The sequence below is a fragment of the Ceratotherium simum genome, chromosome 31 (genome assembly GCF_057802395.1).
Source record: "Ceratotherium simum simum isolate JZ-2026a chromosome 31, ASM5780239v1, whole genome shotgun sequence".
Lineage (NCBI taxonomy): Eukaryota > Metazoa > Chordata > Mammalia > Perissodactyla > Rhinocerotidae > Ceratotherium > Ceratotherium simum.
Window position 1 is genome coordinate 19,098,747 of NC_141930.1, and position 20,731 is coordinate 19,119,477.

Below are 20,731 nucleotides of genomic sequence, written 5' to 3' on the forward strand. Positions count from 1 at the left end.
TAAATTTGGAAAATCCTTTGAATCCTGTTTTTCTTTTTAGAAATGATTGCTCTAGGTTTTAAGAATTTAGTTAAAATATACTTTTTTTGTTGAAAAATATTGTTAGCATACCTAGTGCCTTTATGGAGAATCAGGATTTATTATCTATGCTATTAATTATATACTTTTTCTAAAACAAAAATAATTACAGATTTTCACTGCTGACATTAAGCGCCCTATATTTCTATTGCCATTGCAGGTTGGCTGTAATCCTAATGAAGATGTAGCTATTTTTGCAGTAGACTCCTTGAGGCAACTGTCAATGAAGTTCTTAGAGAAAGGGGAGCTTGCTAATTTCAGATTTCAGAAGGATTTCTTAAGACCTTTTGAACATATAATGAAACGGAACAGGTATCACATTTGTTGAATTGCTTAATTTCAGAAAAATATCTTATTATTTTCCACAGCAGGGGGAAAAACAGAAGAAAGGAAAAAAACTGATGAGTTTAATCATATAGATATCTAAGCAATTATATAAATATTTTAGGTCTCCAACAATTCGAGATATGGTTGTACGGTGTATAGCACAGATGGTTAATTCTCAAGCTGCTAACATTCGGTCTGGATGGAAGAACATTTTCTCTGTATTTCATCTAGCTGCATCTGATCAAGATGAGAGCATAGTGGAACTTGCGTTTCAAACAACAGGGCACATTGTCAGTGAGTATTCTTTTAGCTATGTTCGCATTAAAAACAAAAAACAAAAAAACTTGAATGTGTTTAGAAGATAATTTAGGTATAAGATTCTGGACCTATTATTGGCTTTAAGTTTACCAAGTTTTGCCTACAGAAGCAGAGTAAATAATGATATTATTATTATATTATAGTTAATATTTATGGAATGTTTACTATATGGCAAGCACTGTAAGCACTTCATGTTTTCTTCAATGGTCATAGCAACTCTATAAGTATCTTTATTATCCGTTTTTGAAAAATAGATTAGGAAACTCGCCCTCAGTGAGGTTAACTTACTTGCCTAAGGGCACAGAACTAGTGAGTGATGGAGTTGGGATTCAAAGCCAGGGAGTCTTAAGGCAAAGCCTTTGTTTTTGATTACCACACCGCACAGCCTCCTTTGACTGTAAGGGAGAATGAAATACTAAGAATATAAGTTAAAGGTAAAGATGACCACCATCATCATCATCATCAACATCAAGAATAATGACATCATCATAGCTATCATTTATTGAGTGCTTAAGTATTGTTCTAAGCACTTTACTTACATTTTATTTAGTGCTGACAATTATCCTGTGGGTGTTGTTATCTCCATTTTATGGGTTAAGAAACTGAGATACAAAGGGATGAAATGTAGTTTTGTATATTCACTCAAAAACTGTTGGTTCAGTACCTACTGTGTACCAGTTCACTGTATTAGTGCTGGGTTTATAGTATAAACAAAACACAGACCTATTAGCCTGTCCCCACTACTCAAGGAAGCCTAGTAAGTGGTTGAGACAGACTTGAACTCATGTCTGTTGGACCTGAAAACTCTTAACCTTTAAGAAGTATGCATTACGTCTAGAAGTTGATCTATTTTTGGTACAACTAAGAATTATTGAAAAATTATAATTATTTTCGTATGTTTTCCTCCCTTTTAGCCCTTGTGTTTGAAAAACACTTTCCAGCGACCATTGATTCTTTCCAGGATGCAGTGAAGTGTTTGTCTGAATTTGCGTGCAATGCAGCTTTCCCAGACACAAGTATGGAAGCAATTCGACTTATTCGCCATTGTGCAAAATATGTGTCTGATAGACCACAGGTATAGCATCATTTAGTAAACAAAATTTTACTAAGTATTTATTTCTTGTCTTAGAACTAAGTTTATTTAGGAATTGAGAGGATATATGAAGCGTTTATTTTTCAGTAAACCCAAAAATTATCTGAGTTTGATTCTGAGTTAAAATGGTTAGTAATGATACCTGGCATTTATTGAAGGTGTTGGGTATTTTTCTGAGTGTTTTGTGTGTATTAACTTGTTTAATCTTCATAGCAACTTTATGGGATAGGTAGTTTTATACCCCGATACAGATAAGGAATCTGAGGCACAAAGAAGTTGAAAAATGTGCCCATGGTTACAGGCTAGTAAAGGAGACCTAGGGTTTGAACCCACGCCTGTGTTTGTAGCCATTACTCTACATTGTTTCTTGCCCTGTGGTGCTCTGCAGTACTAAAGTTGACTGTAGATGAGTATAGACTTAAGTGCTGAAGTAAAAGGTTGAATTGACAACCTGGCTGCCAACTTTAGCTTGCATATCTGAATCTGTCTTTGTAACTATCATAAGGAGAAGCAATGCATCGGTAATAAGGTTTTTACTGCATACTGACATGGACCTGTGGAATGCTTAGTGCTTTTGCATGCACCGATTCTTTTGACCTTGACACCTCCCCACTGTGGTTAATGTGGCTGCATGGTGTCATAACCGTATAAATAATAAAAACGGAGACCTGATTTAACCTGACTAATAATGCAGAAAGCTGGTGACCAAGTTGAAGCTGAAACCAACTTTGGGTTCTAGTCCAGTGCTCTTCATAGGCAGTTATAATCTCCATCTTTTTATAAATTGTTGTTGTTTATCACTTTTGATTTATAAGGCATTTAAAAAATTGTTGGAGAAATAATATGCTTAATGTACAAGTATTATGTTTTGCCTTTAATAAACCTATCTTTCTTCTTGAAGGCTTTCAAGGAATACACAAGTGATGATATGAATGTGGCACCTGAAGACAGGGTGTGGGTGAGAGGATGGTTCCCAATTCTTTTTGAGTTATCCTGTATCATCAATAGATGCAAATTAGATGTAAGAACCAGGTAACCATCAGTATTTGGAATTAAAATTTTGAAATTCTTATTTTGACTTAAATCAACTTAACTTTTCCTATGTGAACACAAGTTCGATAGTTAAAGGCCATAAATCATGTGTTTTATCAAATTAGTAATTATTAGATAGATTTTTAACATATATAATCCATTGTAAAGAATTAATCTTGTTGGATTTTTTTAAATCAGAAAGGTAGTACAGACTTGTAACAAATCAGTGATAGAAATTTAATGAAAAAATGAATCTCTCCTTTCTTACTTTATGCCAGAATCTCACCTACCCCCAAGCAAGGTTAAGTTTGATTTATGTCTTCAGAAACTTTTCATTTTTGTTGTATTATTTGTTATTACAGAAACTTTTGTGAAATAGATAAATAATCCAAAATAGGACTCAAACCTTGGGAATTTGTCATAGAATTTAGTAATCACAAGAACATTATACATTTTGTTTTGCATTTAGGCACTGAGGATTTTTTTGTCAGTGGACATGTTAGGAACTTGATGAAATTCAAGGTAGCCCCCAGTTCCTGTAAATCTAAATGATTTAAATCTACAACTTTCAGATGTCCAGCCACCTCAGTGGAGCAGCTAACATGTCATGACTGACAAGTTTGTAAACTCATCATCCCCTCCCTGCCCTTGTTTATTTGTTGTGGACATCTGTTTGACAAGGGACCTACCTGCTTTCCTAGCCTTTTAGCCTGTCCTTGTCTGGGACCACACTACCTTGCTTCTCACCATGTCCCATGTTCAGATTATGAATGAGTTCTACTTGTTAAAGAGAAGAGCAAATAATGTGTTCTAGTTAGTAAAAGAGAAGAAAAATATGAGTAAACTTTGTTCAGTGGTGGCTTTTTTTCCTTACTCCATCCCAGGATTTGTAAGGGCTGTGATTTAGATTACATTTGAAAATGTAACACTCTGGCCCGGCCCCGTGGCTTGGCGGTTAAGTGCGCGTGCTCCGCTGCTGGTGGCCTGGGTTCAGATCCCGGGCGCGCACCGACGCGCCACTTCTCCAGCCATGCTGAGGCCATGTCCCACATACAGCAACTGGAGGGATGTGCAGCTATGACATACAACTATCTACTGGGGCTTTGGCGGGGGGGAATAAATAAATAAAATTTAAAAAAAAATGCAACACTGTGATTTGTATAACACACTAATTACAAAGTACTTTCAAATGCATTCTCATTTGATTCCCTCAAAATTCTGTAGATTTAGGGGTTAAATAATTAACCTAGTATCCCAAATGTTCTTTTTCCCTATACCAGCAACTTAAGTATTGTTTTAAAAAAGACTTCTTCAACAGTAAAAATCCTTGGAAACCTCTCTAGATCTGTGTTTGCTTTGGGGGCCTGGAAGAAACAGGACTCCCACATTCCCTTACTCTCAGCCATCAGAGTTAGCATTGGGTTACTTGGAAGGAGAAATGGATTTTGAGCTCAGGAGATGGAGGAAGAGGGAACCTTGTTCCGTTGTAGGGGAAAATGAGGAACCCTGTCAGGGTTTTCCTGGGGAAGAGTGTGTTTCTTCCACAGGAGTTTCTTTACTTCTGCTCATTTTACTCATTAGGTATCTTATTGATTAAATAAAGTGTTGTGAACTTGCCGTAGGACTGAACTACCGTAACGTTATTTTGCACATTCATTTGACAAATATTTGTTCAGAACCTACTATGTACCAGGCATGTACTAGGCCTGGCAGGTAGCATAGCCACAAATCAGCTAGACTGTGTACCAGTCCCTAAGGAGCCTTTCAAAGAAAATTTTGTTCTGGCTTACCATCAGACTTTTGGAAATAAAAACCTCCTCTATATTTAAGGATACCTATATTTTGCTATAAGAAAGTAACATGTAGAGAAAAGATTAAGCTTTTTAATGGTTACATAAAGGTATTATTATTTCAAGAAAGATAATAAGAAATCCGGAAGGCAATTTTAAGTTTTAGCTTCAACTCTTATTCATGAGATAGTGAATGTGATACTAAACAGTTTATTCATTAAACAAATACTTACTGTGTGCCTCCTTGGTGACAAGTGCTGCTCTGTGCCTGGGATACAGCAGGAAACAGACAGACACAGACCCTGCCTACATGAATGTTTTAGTGAATTAGTTTTATAAATCTTTTTATTTGAGGATATTATATGAACAGTTATGGTGTTAGCTAAAAATTCCTATAGCTCTTTGAAAAAAGATTTTACAAAATATAATTTTTATTTGTTCTTAGACAGTTATTGATGCGCTTTCTTCCTTGGCCACAGTGCCACAAAGTTAATATTCACCCAGATGATGATCTTTCTCAATCTGTAATTCCATTTACAATTTTAAAATGCTAGAATGATGGGGTGAGAGTGGAGGAAAAGTAAAATAAAGAAAAAATTTTAAGGCCATGGCCTTGGGAGTTTTTTCCCTAAACAATGCATCCTCAGGAAACCTGTTTTGCAACTTAAATTTCTTAAAACTCTGTATGACATGCTAGTTTAAAACCAGATTTAAACTTCGTTTTCAGGGCCGGCCCGTGGCTTAGCGGTTAAGTGCGCGTGCTCCGCTGCCGGCGGCCCGGGTTCGGATCCTGAGCGCGCACCGACGCACCGCTTCTCCGGCCATGCTGAGGCCGCGTCCCACATACAGCAACTAGAAGGATGTGCAGCTATGACATACAACTATCTACTGAGGCTTTGGGGGAAAAGAATAAATAAATAAAAATTATAAACTTTGTTTTCAGTAGCTTTGTGAACTATGAAGACTTTTAGGAGGGGAGTTCTGATGTGGTATGATTTTTTTGTATTATAGCTTTCCTAATTATGTTTTATCATTTTAGGGGTTTAACAGTAATGTTTGAAATAATGAAAACTTATGGCCACACTTACGAAAAACACTGGTGGCAGGATTTATTTAGAATTGTTTTCAGAATCTTTGACAACATGAAATTGCCAGAACAGCAGACAGAGGTAAGAGAACACAAAATTTTCATTTAATATAGTCAAGTTAAAAGGTTCTTAATATTTTAATATTTAATGTTAATATAAATATTTTCCCTAATACATTTTATTTAGTATTTCAGATTAAGCACATTGAACAGAAAAAATTTCTAGAAAATTTTTCTTCAAGGCATTATAATAGTATGTCTTTATAAATTAGAATGCTATTTGGGGGTAGCACTGAGTTAATGAATTGAATATTTGTTTTCAGTGTTTTCGTTGAACTTCTAATTTCTTTTCCTCATTTTGATACTGTCACAACTATAAACACCTGTAACTTCCTTTAGTATTCATATATGACTTCTTATTCTGAATTGAATAAAGAATACCGAGTAAAAAGTTTTATTTATTTTATTTATTTGAATGTCTTTTACTAGAAACCAAGTACAGGATGCATTTCACTAAGTGTGGGGAGAGAACTTCAGGTTTTTTTGTTTTATCCCGTATAGTTGTATTAAATGCAAACTTTGGGGGCTCCTTATCTGCACAAAGTTTTACTTTAGATCTACAATTTTTAAATCTACAAGTAGACTCTTACTTAAAACATCTTATTAAGTAGACATGTGTGTATGCACTGGCACAAAGCTCAATGTGAATACTCTCAGTCCAGATTAGTCCTTTATGTATTTGAGAAAAATAAAGAAATTACTTACACTTATTTTGTATGGCCCTTTTCACCTTTTATGGTGTGTTCAAGTAACCATACCTCAGGAAAGTCAGTTTTATTTTAAACTTATGCCAGCCCCACTTGGGTAAATTCTTATCATTTCCTTCCTCTTTATATCTCTTTCATGTTTTCACATATTTTGGAGCAAGGCCAACTGTTGGTCTTCATGCATATTGTTTCAAAAGTCATAACGTTAATAGCAAGACAGTGCAGCAGTGATAGTTTTTAATAATCAAAACAAATAGTGCAGAAAATAGTTAAATTATTTTTTACATAGGTGATTATGGGATAATGACGAGAAATAGATATCAGATATTAAGTTGAGGTGAATGTAATATTCTAGAGGGAATTAGTGCTCTGAAAGGAACATGGACAGGCTTACATTTTAAGTATGAAAGTGTATTTCTTTTTTAATTCTAATAGTTGATAAATGGTCTGACCTTCATTTACCGACTTTTTTTAACCCTAGAAAGCTGAATGGATGACAACAACTTGTAATCATGCACTTTATGCAATCTGTGATGTATTCACCCAGTATTTAGAAGTACTCAGTGATGTACTTTTGGATGATATTTTTGCCCAGCTATACTGGTGTGTGCAGCAAGGTAGGTCTGTACCAGATTAAGTGACATAAAGTGTTAAATATGATCCTGGTAATGTCTAAATGAATTGTTCTTTTCTTTTCTAGATAATGAGCAGTTAGCACGATCTGGTACAAACTGCTTAGAGAATGTTGTTATTCTCAATGGTGAAAAATTTACCCTAGAAATCTGGGATAAAACTTGTAACTGCACACTGGATATCTTCAAAACCACAATCCCACATGCGTAAGAAGATTTTATACCACTTTATATCTGTATAGTGAAGGATGGACCTAAAAGGTTTGATAGTAACTAGTGATTTCTCATAATGGAAATCCTTTTAAAAATATCTCAGTGTTCCGTGAATTCGTATTTATTACAAATCAAACTCCTGTAAACCATAACAAATACATGAATTAAAATTCCTTATAAACCAAACCTTTAGTCTGATCATCCAAAATGGGGGTTATGAAGTGATTTTATAAGATTTTATTTATCCAGATTAAACCAACCAGTGGTTCTTTGAATTGAAAAAGAAAATCTCAATATATTTCAGTTACTGTAGATTTAATAATCTAAGGAAAATTTATTTGCAAATATTGTATTTTACAATTCTCGTCTTTTTCTAAGGGATAAGTTTGGAATTGAATTGTAGAGGAGTTTTTTATCAACGGAGAAACTAAGATACAGTCTCTCTAAATTATGCTTGATAGCACCTGGATTATTTGTAAAACAGATTTGAACTTACTTCCTAGCTCAACCTTGGGGGCTCTCTGACCTGCGCACAGTTTTACCTTAGAGCTACGATTTTTAAATCTCCTTAATATGTTTTAAATCTTACTTAAAAAAGATGTTTTAAATTTTACTTAAAACATCTTATTAACTAAACATATGTGTATGCACTGGGACAAAACTATATATGAAAACTATCAGTCCAGAGTTTTAAGCATCAAACTTTTTCTTAACATGAGTTAAATATGTTTGCGCTCATATGATCCCCTTGTAAATATCTTAATCAGTAGGAAATAGGAATTCAAACAAAAGAAACACACCCATAGGAAAGCAGTCTCTAAGAGGACTACGCTAAGAGGACACGCAGTAATCCCCTTGGCCTGTTTACAATAGTTGGACAATTTTTCTTACGTTTTGGTGCACATTTTGTTGCAGCAGTGTAACCAACAAATGATTCCTTTTTGTCAGAATTTATCTGTGGCCCTTATGTCAAGGATAATATGAATGCTTGCCTAGCTGTTTTCCCTGTGAAGTTTGATAAAAACCAGTCTGGCTGAACATTTTTTTTTTTTATGAACTTTTGTTTTTTAATTTATTTAGTTACACACTCAGATAAGATATATGAACTTAAAGATCATCTAAGTATGTCTTAATAGAAAACACCCTACCAGAGTTCTTTCCATATTGAACTGAAAGAGTGTGTTTACCATCTGTCTGCCCCATTCCCCAGGAGCTCCTACTTCTCAGAAGCAAGAACTTGGGCCTTAATTATCTTTCTGTCCCAAGGACCTAATCCAAGGGTGGCAAGTTAGCTTCTTCTTTTGGGCCAAATTTATTTATTTTCATACTTTTTTTGAAAAATGGAATCTAAAAAGTTCTATGAATATTTTGAAAAGTCTCAAACTTTTTTCATTCTCACTTTAGAAAATATTTAATAACATTAATACTTAGAAAAAATGAGTTTGAAGTTTTTGAACTTTCCAGAAGAGTTTTTTTTACTATAAAATTGATGACCAGAGTACCCTTCTAATTATATTAAATGCTAGTCAATTGTTTTCTGGAAGTACGTATTTTAAACTTTTTTACTAGATTTTTTTCAGCAAATTGCTCTTAGCAGTGGTCAAAGAAGGAATATGTTGTTTGTGATATATTCTTATGACTTGTTGGTGCCCGTTTCAATACATGTTGGATTTGGCATGTTTTACACTTTCAGTGATTGGTGTGATTTTGATATCTTTAAGGCTCTTGACCTGGCGTCCCACTTCTGGAGAAATGGCTCCCCCACCTCCGTCTCCTGTGAGTGAAAAACAGTTGGTAAGTTTTAATAAAGAAAGAATATTTAAAATTATTTGATTATTTATGATAAGTAATTTTACCATGGGCCAAATTCTTTTATATGAACCCAGCTCTTTTGAAAAGATGGTATGAATGTATTATCCAGAATTCTAAGGTTAAATTTCATGATGGTAAATTTCCCAGGTGCCTACAGAAGTGCCATGAAGGAGGTATTTTAAATTATTTTTATAATATAGATGGTCTGAGACATAGAGTTAAAATGATTTCAAAAGTTGTAAGAGGCAGGTACCAGATTATGTAAAGATTTCCATGCCAAGCTGAAGATATTATTGGATATTATCTTTTTTTTTGGTGAGAAAGATCAGTCCTGAGCTAACATCCGATGCCACTCCTCCTCTATTTTTTTTTTTTTTTTTTTTTTTTTTGCTGAGGAAGATGGGCCCTGGACTAACATCTGTGCCCATCTTCCTCCACTTTATATGGGACGCCACCACAGCATGGCTTGACAAGTGATGCGTCAGTGCACGCCCGGGATCCGAACCTGCAAATTCCGGGCCCCCACATTGAAGCGCTCGTGCTTAACCACTGTGCCACCAGGCCGGCCCCATGGATATTATCTTATTTTATTTAAACTTTTAATATTAATATAATTTGACCTTAGAGAAAAGTTACAAAAAGAGTAAAAAGAGTTCTGATACACCCTTTACCCAGTATATTTGTTTCCTAGGGCTGCCATAACAAATTACTACCAACTTAGTGGCTTTGAACAACAGAAATTTATTCTCTCACAGTTCTGGAGGCCAAAGGTCCAAAATCAAGGCATCAGCAGGGCCACATTCCCTCCCAAGGCTTTAAGGGAGAATCCTTCTTGGCCTCTTCCAGCTTCTGTTCGCTGCTTACACCCTGTGGCATTCCTTTGCTTGTGCACACACCACTCCAATCTCTGCCTCCATCGTTACATGGCTGTGTAAAGTCAAATCTTGTGTGTGTCAAATCTGCCTCTCCTTTCTCTTATAGGGACACTAATCATTGGATTTAGTCTACTCTAAATCCAGAACAATCTCATCCCAATATCCATAACTTAATTACATCTTTAAAGACCCTATTTCCAAGTAATCTTCACAAGTACCGGAGGTTAAGACTTGGACATAACCTTTTTGAGGCCACTATTCAACCCACTACAGTGTACCCTCTGGCACCCAAAAATTCATGTTCGTCTTTCAGGCAAAAGACATTCACTCCATCCTAACATCTCCAAAAGTCTTAGCTCATTACAGAATCAGCACTAAGTCTAAAATCTCATCTAAATATCATCATATCAGAAGTCCCAAATCTCATCATCTGAGTCATTTAGATCAAGTATGTGGTCTATTTTGGGGCAAAATTCCTCTCCATCTGTGGACTTGTGAACCTAGAAAACAAATTACCTACTTGCAAAATATAATGGTGGGACAAGCATAGGATAGACATTCTCATTCCAAAAGGGAGAAATTGGAAAGAATAAAAGAGTCACTGGTTCTAAGCAAGTTTGAAACCCAGCAGGGCAAATTTCATTAAGTTTCAAGGCCTAAGTATAATTTGCTGTGGCTTGATGCTCTGCCCTCTGGGCCCGTGGCTCCTCCCTCTCGACATGCAGCTCTGCCTTCTCAATCATTCTTCCTTTTCTTAAAGGTTAGCACCTGTTTGCAGCCAAGTAGCTCTATCAGCCCATTTCCTGCCTGTAGAATCCCAGAAGTCTGATAACCTTACTTCATTTTATCCCATTGTTGTCCCTTTCATTCCAGGCTGGCTGTGTTTCTGCTGGTATATCATTCTCAAAATCCTTGTGCTTCTCTTGTGTATGTCAAGAGAATTCACACCATTAAACAAGAGGGTAGTCAACAGATCCATCCTGGATAACCCCAGCTCTATTCCTGGCTTCTGCTGAGATGTTTGCCTGGATCCATTAGTCACACACCTAATCTCTTTAGCAAAAAGTTGTCCAGCCAGCCAAAGCATGCTTTCATAACAATCAATTTCCCAATTTTAGCATCGTTTGCAATCTGGATAGGTCAGCATCCTCCCAAATCAAGTGCTAGTTCTTTTTTGTTTAACAGTTCCTTCCTCAACGCGCCTCTTTATACTAACGTTTTTCTGTAAGCACCAAAGAGAACATCAAGTGGCACCTTGAACACTTCCCTTGAAGATCTTCTCGGCTAAATGTTTAAGTTCATCACTTACAAGTTTGCCTTCCACCCACTAGTACAACACAATTCAGCCAAGTTTTTTGCTACTTTATCACAAGGATCACCTTTCTTCCAGTATCCAATAACACGTTCCTGATTTCCTTCTGAGATCTCACCAGAAGCACCTTTAATGTTCATATTTCTATCGGCATTCTATTCATGACCATATATATTCTTGAGGATGATAGAAGCTTTCTCTGCCATGCATTTCACTTTCTTCTGAATCTTCACCAGAATTGTGTTTAACTTTCGTATTTCTACCAACAGTCTTTTCAAGGCAGTCTAGGCTTTTTCTGTCGTATGCCTCAAAACTCTTCTGGCCTCTACCATTACCCAATTCCAAAGCCACTTCTATATTTTTAGGTATTTGTTATATAGCAGCACCCCGTTTCATGGTACCAAAATCTGTATTAGTCAGTGTTCTACCAGAGCAATGGAACCAGTAAGAGATGTGTCTGTGTCTTTCTATACATATATATGTGGATGTGTGTTTGTGTATAATGTATGTATGTATATGTATCTCTATATATTTTTATTTTTAATTTCAAGGAATTGGCTTATGCAATTGTGGGAGCTGGCAAGTTTGAAATCTCTAGGGCAGGTGGGCAGGCTGGAATCTCTTGGGCAGGAGCTGAAGCTGCAGTCCTCCACAGGCAGAACTCTTTCTTTAGGGAAACTTCTCTTTCGCTCTTAAGGCGTTTCAGCTCATCCGAAGAGGCTCTGCCCATTTTATCGAGGATTCTCTCCTTTACTTAAAGTCGACTGACTGTAATGTTCACCACATCTACAAAACACCTTCACAGCAACCCTTGGATTAGTGTTTAATTGAATAACTGGATGCTATAGCCTAGCCAAGTTGACACATAAAGCTAACCATCACACCAAGTTTCCCCAAATGTTATCATTTTACTACATTTGCTTTATTACTTCCTTCCTCCTTCCTTCTTTTGCTCTCACTCCCCTCACCTTCACACATTTTTCTTTCAATTCTTTGAAAGTAATTTTAAAATAAGATGCCCTTTTATTCCGAAAGTTTTTAGTGTGTTTTTCATTAAAAAAAAAAAAAAAAGATATCTTACATAACCACACTGTGATTGACAAAATCAGGAAATTACCATTGAAACAATACTATTATCTGATCTGGCCTTATTCAGATTTCTACTGTTCTCCCACTAATATCCTTGAATTCTAAACCCAGGAGGCCAGAGGTAACAAATTAGTGCCCACTGATCTGATTTGTCCCCCACAACTTTTAAATTTCTTAGCTAATTGTCAGTGGCTAAAACTTAGATTTCACAGAAAAGTACCACTCTGAATTTCTCTTGAGAGAACTGTGACATCTGGCATATTGGGCACACGTGGCTCCATGAACCTGATCTGCAGGATCTGTCCATTCATCACAGACTCCACCACTTATGATGTCCTGTTTTGAGCCCAGGATGAGCTTGCTCTCGTTTTTGTTTTTCTGAAATTTGGCCCAGTCCCTGCCTTGCCTTATGGGCTTTTGTTTTTGCTAGCTGTGCTGGATAGTGGAGTAGTTTGCAGTGTATGCTTTGATACTAGACACAAAATCAGATCTTGGCTCAGCACTGACTAAGCTCTGTGGCCTCTGCAAGTCACTTAACCGCGTGTAAAGGTGAGTCTGGTGATGAGTATTAGATCAGGTAATGCATGTACAGTTGTTAGAACCGCGTGTGCCAGGGTGAGTGCTTGGTGACTGTGTCTGCTGCTGGGTTCAGTGACGTGAGCTCAGTGGTGCCCCTCAAGGCTGGCTCTCTGCTTGGCTGCTTCTGAGAGCTGCAGCTGCCCTGGCTCTGCTTCTGGCCTCTCAATATCCGCCCATCGTTGCTGCCGCCACCACTGCTGATATCCCTCGTTTCTTCCTCACCCTTTCTTCCTCTTCCTCTTTCTCTCTGTACTGTTTATATTTTGCCAACAAATTGTGGTATTTTCCTCATTGCCGTGCTCAGCTGAATTATTTCTTGCTGTGCACGCAAGGACTACTTTTGAAAAATTAGAAATAGAAAAATACCCAATCACTGTAAAAAATTTTTTGAACAGTACAGATGAATATAGGGTAAAAAAATGCAAGTCCCTTTTTATGCTACCTCCTTCAATCCCAACTCCAATATTTAATACTATGGTGTATATCCTTCCAACTGTTTTTTGTAATTTACCTATGTAATTAATATTAATTATATGTAGTTTTTTAAAAAATGGAATCTAATTTGGAAATTAACTTTTTGTATTTACAATGTCTAAGAGATGTCTCCACATCAACATGTAGAGATTTCTTTCATAGGAACTCCTCCTTTTCCACTAAAGAGTCCTTTTTAAAGGGGAGGTATGGGCATACTAATTCTAGTGAAGAGATGTTCTAAAAAATGAAAAGATTACAAAAAAATCATTCTCATTTACATTGATTAATCAGAAAAATTGAGAAAGCAGTATGCCTAACATTAACAAATTCCTCTAATACACAGAAGAGTTTTCAAACCCCCAAGTGTGTTTCATTTTCTGGGGAGAAGCTTCTTAGAAATCATCAGAATGTTCAAAAGAGCTAATGGCCAAAAAAATTTAAAAACTAATGCTTTCATTTATCTTCAGTAAGGCAATACATTTGTAATTCTATCAACTGGTTAATTTCTTCCTTAAAATATACTTAATAAAATGTATGCTTATTAAAATGTGCAAGTCAAAAAGAGACATTGTTTTTTATAGTTAATTTTTACAATAAACATTCCCTTAAAGGATTTATAAATTTATAAGTGTTGCTATGTTCATTCTCATGTTTAAGTTTTTATTTTCAAATGTATTTTAGGCCGTCATGGTCAAATTAATTACCCAAATACTCTATTGTATTCATATAATTATTATTAAAAGCCTCTTAAATGTTAAACACTTATGACAAATATAAAGATGAATAAGAACAATCATGACAATAATAATATGGCTTTAGATTGTGTAGTGCTTTGTTGTTTAAAAACTTTTTTCACATTTGATCCTTCTAACAATTTTTTGAACCAGGTTTGGTATATGTTATCCCCATTTTATACAAAACAGGAAATGAAAGATCATAAACTATGATATTTTAAGTCCAAGTTAAAATATTGTTTTGATTAGCACTGTTTCTTGGGAACATAGGCCCTCTCTTCCTTTTAGCAACACAGGTGAGGTTGCTTCTAGCTAGACATCAGAATTCTCAGTTCCTTTTGAAACCGAGTTCTGTCTTCTCTGACTGCCATACTGCTATAACAAAATAAAGCTAGAATAGTAGTAACGTCAGCTACTATGTATTGTCTGACACTGTGCTAGTGCTTTGCATTTATTATCTAATCTTTAACAATCTGCAAGGAAAGTGTCATCTCCATTTTCAGATCAGAAAACCTCAGCTCAGGAAGATTCATTGCTTTTTCAAGGTTACACTTAATAATGCCAAAAGTGAATCTGGTGTAGCTCTGTTGGACTTGAATGTTTGACTTCCCTTCATGACACCACACTCCTAGTTGGTCAACGTATTGACCTTCCTGGTCCCTGATGCCTTGGGTGACAGAAGATCCTTCCCTAAACTCACCCCTACAAAGCTTGCAGAAATCTCTTGTCTCTGCCACATGTCTGTTTAGATTTCGTGACAATTCATGGGTATTGCTGACTAGTTTTTCCACACAATGAAGCTTAGCATTTTTATCTGTTGCTCTTGGGTGATATCAGGCCTGAGCCCAATGAGGGTCAGAAAGGAAGCTGTTTTCTTAAAGACTCTCAGCTCTTATCTATGTATAGGTAATTTTAAATAATTTTCTCCTTGTGTCTATAATCACAATTTGTAGAATGTCATTTTCATAGGGATACAATACAATTTTTTTTTAAATGGCATAATAGGAAATATTTTCACCTTTAAGCTTTATTCATTGTACTTATAATGAATTTTTTATTTTATTAGGATACAATATCACAGAAATCTGTAGATATCCATGATTCTATTCAACCAAGATCTGCAGATAATAGACAGCAAGCACCATTGGCTTCTGTCTCCACTGTGAATGAAGAAGTCAGCAAAATTAAACCTACAGCAAGTGAGTTGTTTCTCTTAATGAAAATTGTGTATTTTGTTTTATGTGAGAAAGGGATGAAATTTTTGCTTTTACTTTTATTATCAAACATACACTGTAATTGATCGTATGATCGCTTCGTTACTGTGTTTGCTCCAACTTGGACATCCCCTGAGTGATAGATGCTCTTGCAGATGGTCAGGAACTCGGCTAACACCTGCAATACCAGCTTTGTCGACAATGCCTTCAGCTCATGTTTGTGTCAAGCACAAGAGTCTTCCCTCTCCATCCCCTTCTGCATGTCAGCCCCATATTCTTTCTGCCGAAGTGGGTCCGATGGGCCTACCGCTCTGTGAGGGGAGATAGTGAGGGGACAGTGCTCTCTATGCAGGAGCTCCTTGCTTTCTGAGGAGCAAGCCTTCTTTATACTCTGCTGCCCCATACCCATGTCTCCTTTGCTCCTCCCCTCACCTTCTTAGTTCTTTTCACAAAGAAAGGGAACTCCTATTTTTTACTAAATTGGTTCAGTTTTGTGTACTGAAGGAAAATTATAACACCAAGGAAAGTCTACCTCTTCCCTAGAGGAAAATAGGACAGCTTTAATTGCTTTTTTAAATTGAGGTGAAATTCACATAACAAAAATAACCATTTTAAAGTGAATAATTCAGTGGCATTTTGTACATTCACAATGCTGTTCAGTCACCACCTCTATCTAGTTTCAGAACATTTTTATCACCATTATGCTGTTCCTCCCTATTCTCCCCTTCCCCAACCTGTAGCAAACACCAGTCTGCTTTCTGTGTCTCTGGATTTGGTATTCTGTACATTTCATGTAAATGGAATCATACAATATGGAACCTTTTATGTCTAGCTTTTATTTAACATAATGTTTTCAAGGTCCATCTACATTGTAAAATGGATCAGTAATTCTTTCCTTTTTATGACTGATTGTCATTTGTATGGATATACCACATTTTGTTTATCCATTCCTCTGTTGATGGACATTTGGGTTTGTTCCACCTTTTGTTTATGATAAATAATGCTGCTGTGAATGTTCATGTACAAGTATTGTTTGAATACCTGTTTTTAATACTTTTGGGTATATACCTAGGAGTGGAATTGTTGGGTCGTATGATAGTTCTATGTTTAACTTTTTGAGGAACCACTAAAATGTGTTCCACAGTGGCTGCACCATATTACATTCCCACCAGCAATTCCAGTTTTTCCCCATCCTTGCCAACACTTCTTTTCTTTTTTTTTTTTAATGATAGCCATCCTAGTAAGTGTGAAGTGGTACCTTGTTGTGGATTTGATTTGTATTTCCCTAATGATTAATGATGTTGAGCATCTTTTCAAATGTGCTTATTGGCCATTTGTATATTTTTCCTTGGAGAAATATCTGTTCAAGTCATTTGCTTATTTTTAATTGGATTGTCTTTTTGTTGTTGAATTATAAGAATTTGGTACATTCTCTGGATACTGCACCTGTATCAGATATATGATTTGCAAATATTTTTTTTCTCCCATGCTGTCGGTCATCTTTTTACTTCTTTGATAATGTCCTCTGATGCACAAAAGTTTTTGTGATAAAGTCCAATTTATCTATTTTTTCTTTTGTTGCTCATGCTTTTGGTGTCATAGCTGAGAATCCTTTGCTAGTTCTAAGGGCATGAAGATTTTCCCCAGTGTTTCCTTCTAAGAGTTTTATACGTTCCGCTCTTATATTTAGGTCATTGATCCATTTTTGAGTTAATTTTTTTCAGGGAATTTTTTATTAATCCTAGGTGCTTATATTTGTTCTTTAAAGACAACAGATTTGGTATCCTACTTGAAAGGAGCTTCTAGCTTTAGTCACTGTGTCTTGCTAACTTCTTAAAAGGGAGCTGGATGGTGACGAGTGGCCCATTTTCATTTTTCATTCCTGTTCTCTGGAGAACAGCATGGCTTATGCCGGAAACCAACAGCTTCATTCTGTACTGGAAAATGCCATGAGGGCAGAAGAGTGAGTGGCTTTTCTCTCTCAGCTCCAAGACTGAACTTAAATATACTAAGCTTTGTAAAGGAAAGACTTGGTCATCACACATTAGAAAGTTTTTCACTTGGCTAATCTGGGAATATTCCTTTAACTGGAGCAAAGAGTGCTGCTCCCCTGCCACCCTGAGCTAAGGGCTCAGTCTTGTTTCCTTCTTCCAGACATCCTGCTCTCACTCCCCTTAAAGGTTTTTAGGAAAAGTTCCCTGTGGAATTGTTGACTCAGAATAGGTGGGGCTGGAGGAAGAAGAAGTGGCCACCACGCTCCTGTGAGCCCTTTTACCTGTTGGGCAGCTTGTGGTTCCTCTGTTCGGTGAGGAGGTGTCTGTTCTCTGACTCTCCTCCTCAGAGAAAAGAATCACCAGCACAGACCTGAGTACTTTGCCCTGTCCAGAGAACAGCTTTCTCCTTCTTTCTACACACTTTCAGAGAACACCACTGCTCTGTCTAGTCCAGATTCTATACCTGCTGTCCCACATAGTTAATCTTCGCTTAGCTTTGCTCTCTATCCTTTAGTGACCCAGTGAAATGGTTGCCTAGTATAACCCTCTCTGTCGACCCTTGTCATGAGTACAATTTGTTCAAATAAATATTATCTCCAAACATGCTGCTGGTCCTTGTCAGTCCAGTGAGACTGAAGTTAGGAATCTCATCCTCCAGTTCTGAAAGGACAGTGGAAAGTGTGGGGAGACCCAGCTCCCCTAGTTCAGTCAGAGTGGAGCCTCATCGGCCAGACTCACAGTTCACTCTGCTGAAAGCTCCTAACACCCTGGAGCTGGTGAGAATGCGTCTCCTTAGACCTCAGCCTGCTCCCAGGTCCCCTCGGAGTCCAGGTTGCTGCCAGGGGTCTCTTGCTGCAGGGGCTGAGGATGTTTTCCTGACTTGAATGAGAGAGGTGCATGAAGGACTGGTCCGTGTTGGCTGTGACTGTGGTAAAAGACTAGGAAGGAGATGCTTAAGAGGAAGAGACAGCCTTGGGACTTGTGGGTTTCTTTGTTTTCTTTGATTCTTTGACTTGAGATCTAGTACTGAGAACTAAGTGTTAAATACAGGAGTATTTATGAAGACCATCTGGAAAGGAACCTTTATTAATAACCTAAATAAGAATAAATTTAACTAAGCAACTTATTTTGCTATTCCCCCAAATCCCCAAAACATTAATTTAGCTTCCATAATCGTGCCAGATAAAGGAACTGGTAATAAAAGCAAAAGTAGAAAGAAATGGAAGGATTGTGAAGTCATCCAGTGCTGGAGTCATTGCCCTGAGGCTGATGAACAGGCAGCTCCCCTTGAGCAGTCTTCTGCCTCCTGAAAAGCTCACTGGAAAGCTGCCCCTGAGAACCCAGGAGGAAGGTGTGGCCTTGGGGCTAGGCCATGAAGCCCTGTGTCAACGCTGCCGAGCTCTTGCAGCATTTCAGTAGCTGAGCCATCCTTCCTAACCTTGCACGTCTTCCTTTGTTTTACTGGGATGGTCAGTGAAATGGAAAATTCTTCTACAAATATGTCCTTATAGGCTGGTGGATTGTCAGAAACGCCCCGTTGAGCTCATTTATTCAGGATAGAGGGAGGTAGTTATGTTTCAGCTACAGGGCGACGTGGAGAGCACTTTTGTGACTTTGCATTTTGGTTACTTTGGTAGGAATGTGCTTAGCATAACTTTTTATAGATTGCTTATGGATCCATTTGAAAATTTGAGGTCATTTTAGCTACAATTACTAACCTGGATCCAAATAAAACATGTGCTGTGATTAACCCACAATATTGCCTCATTTGTCAGAATTCTTGGCTGTCCCTCATTTCCTGTCTCACAGATCCAGTTCCTCGTTTTCCTTTTTTTTTTTTTTTTTTTTTTGGTGAGGAAGATCAGCCCGGAGCTAGCATCCATGCCAATCCTCCTCTTTTTGCTGAGGAAGACCGGCTCTGAGCTAGCATCTGTGCCCATCTTCTTCCACTTTATACGGCACCCTGCCACAGCATGGCCTGACAAGCAGTGCATCAGTGCACGCCTGGGATCCGAACCCGGGCCGCCAGCAGCGGAGCACGTGCACTTAACCACTACGCCACAGGGCTGGCCCCTATTGTTTTCTTTTGGTTTAGGTTTTTATATTACCTAATTTCAAAGATCAAACTTGGCTTTACAGTAAATGCTATTAAAGTTTTAGCTTTCAATCCATTTGTTAAATTTTATTAAAGAATAACCTAAATTGTATTTTAAAATTTGTAGTGGAACTTTCTTGAACATATTCAGTGTTCTAAGTCATTTAGAATATTTTTGTTTATATAAAAAGTAATTTTCTAAGGCTTTTCTAAATATTGATTAAACTTTTACTGAGTAGTGCTTATGTGTAAAAGCAGTGTGTCCTCCTCAGTGTGATATGTGTGAGTTATCTTCATACATGTTAATGTTTCCTTAGCATTGTAATGTCATAGAAATTATAAAGGATTCAAAATAATTTTTGTTTGCATGTGCATTGGGGTCGGTTTCCTCACAGAATTTCCAGAACAAAAATTGTTTGCTGCCCTGTTGATTAAATGTGTTGTGCAGCTGGAACTCATCCAGACTATCGACAACATTGTGTTCTTCCCAGCCACAAGTAAGAAGGAAGACGCGGAAAACTTAGCTGCAGCACAGGTAAGGCGGCGTGAGGACGGCCGCTGTTCTGTTGAGAAGGAAGTCAGCTGTAACAGGCTGGGCTTCCAAGCAGAGGGCAAACTAGAGATTTAATTGGGGGGGGTCTTCATCACATGGGTGTCATTTTAAACCCTGGGACTGGACGATATCACCAAGGCAGTGAGTGTGGACAGAGCTGGGAGGAAGGTCAGGGCCCAAGCTCCTGGTGACGAGGCAGCTGATCAGGAGTCTGAGAACAAGAGTCAGTGGGGCAGGGGGAGACCAGGAGACTGGGTGGTCCTGGAAGCCAGAAGAAAATGTTTTAAGAAAAAGGTTGTGGTCAACTTTGTCAGAATGCTCCATAGGTCAAGTAATATTCCATCTGAGAATTGCCCTCTGGCAATTTGTGGACTTTAGTGACCTTGACGTTGTGTTTAATTATAATGTTAACGATAAAAGCATTATTGTAGGGGCCGGCCCGGTGGCGCAAGCGGTTAAGTGCGCGCGCTCCGCTGCGGCGGCCCGGGGTTCGCTGGTTCGGATCCCGGGAGCGCACCGACGCACTGCTTGGCAAGCCATGCTGTGGCGGCGTCCCATATAAAGTGGAGGAAGATGGGCACAGATGTTAGCCCAGGGCCGTCTTCCTCAGCAAAAGAAGAGGAGGATTGGCGGATGTTAGCACAGGGCTGATCTCCTCACAAA

The 20,731-nt window shown here is 37.6% G+C and overlaps 1 protein-coding gene across 2 annotated transcripts in view; it reads left to right on the forward strand.

Annotated features, from left to right (window-relative positions):
• The window catches only part of ARFGEF1 (ARF guanine nucleotide exchange factor 1), a 153,729-nt gene that overhangs the window by 126,079 nt on the left and 6,919 nt on the right, over window positions 1–20,731 (forward strand). For both annotated transcript variants that reach the window (XM_087420482.1, XM_004436259.3), the window contains exons 26-35: window positions 239–390; window positions 527–699; window positions 1,638–1,798; window positions 2,718–2,848; window positions 5,678–5,807; window positions 6,974–7,109; window positions 7,193–7,331; window positions 9,059–9,131; window positions 15,279–15,411; window positions 19,911–20,050. In XM_087420482.1, the coding sequence (XP_087276608.1) occupies window positions 239–390; window positions 527–699; window positions 1,638–1,798; window positions 2,718–2,848; window positions 5,678–5,807; window positions 6,974–7,109; window positions 7,193–7,331; window positions 9,059–9,131; window positions 15,279–15,411; window positions 19,911–20,050 (1,368 nt within the window). The remainder of the gene's footprint in view (window positions 1–238; window positions 391–526; window positions 700–1,637; window positions 1,799–2,717; window positions 2,849–5,677; window positions 5,808–6,973; window positions 7,110–7,192; window positions 7,332–9,058; window positions 9,132–15,278; window positions 15,412–19,910; window positions 20,051–20,731) is intronic.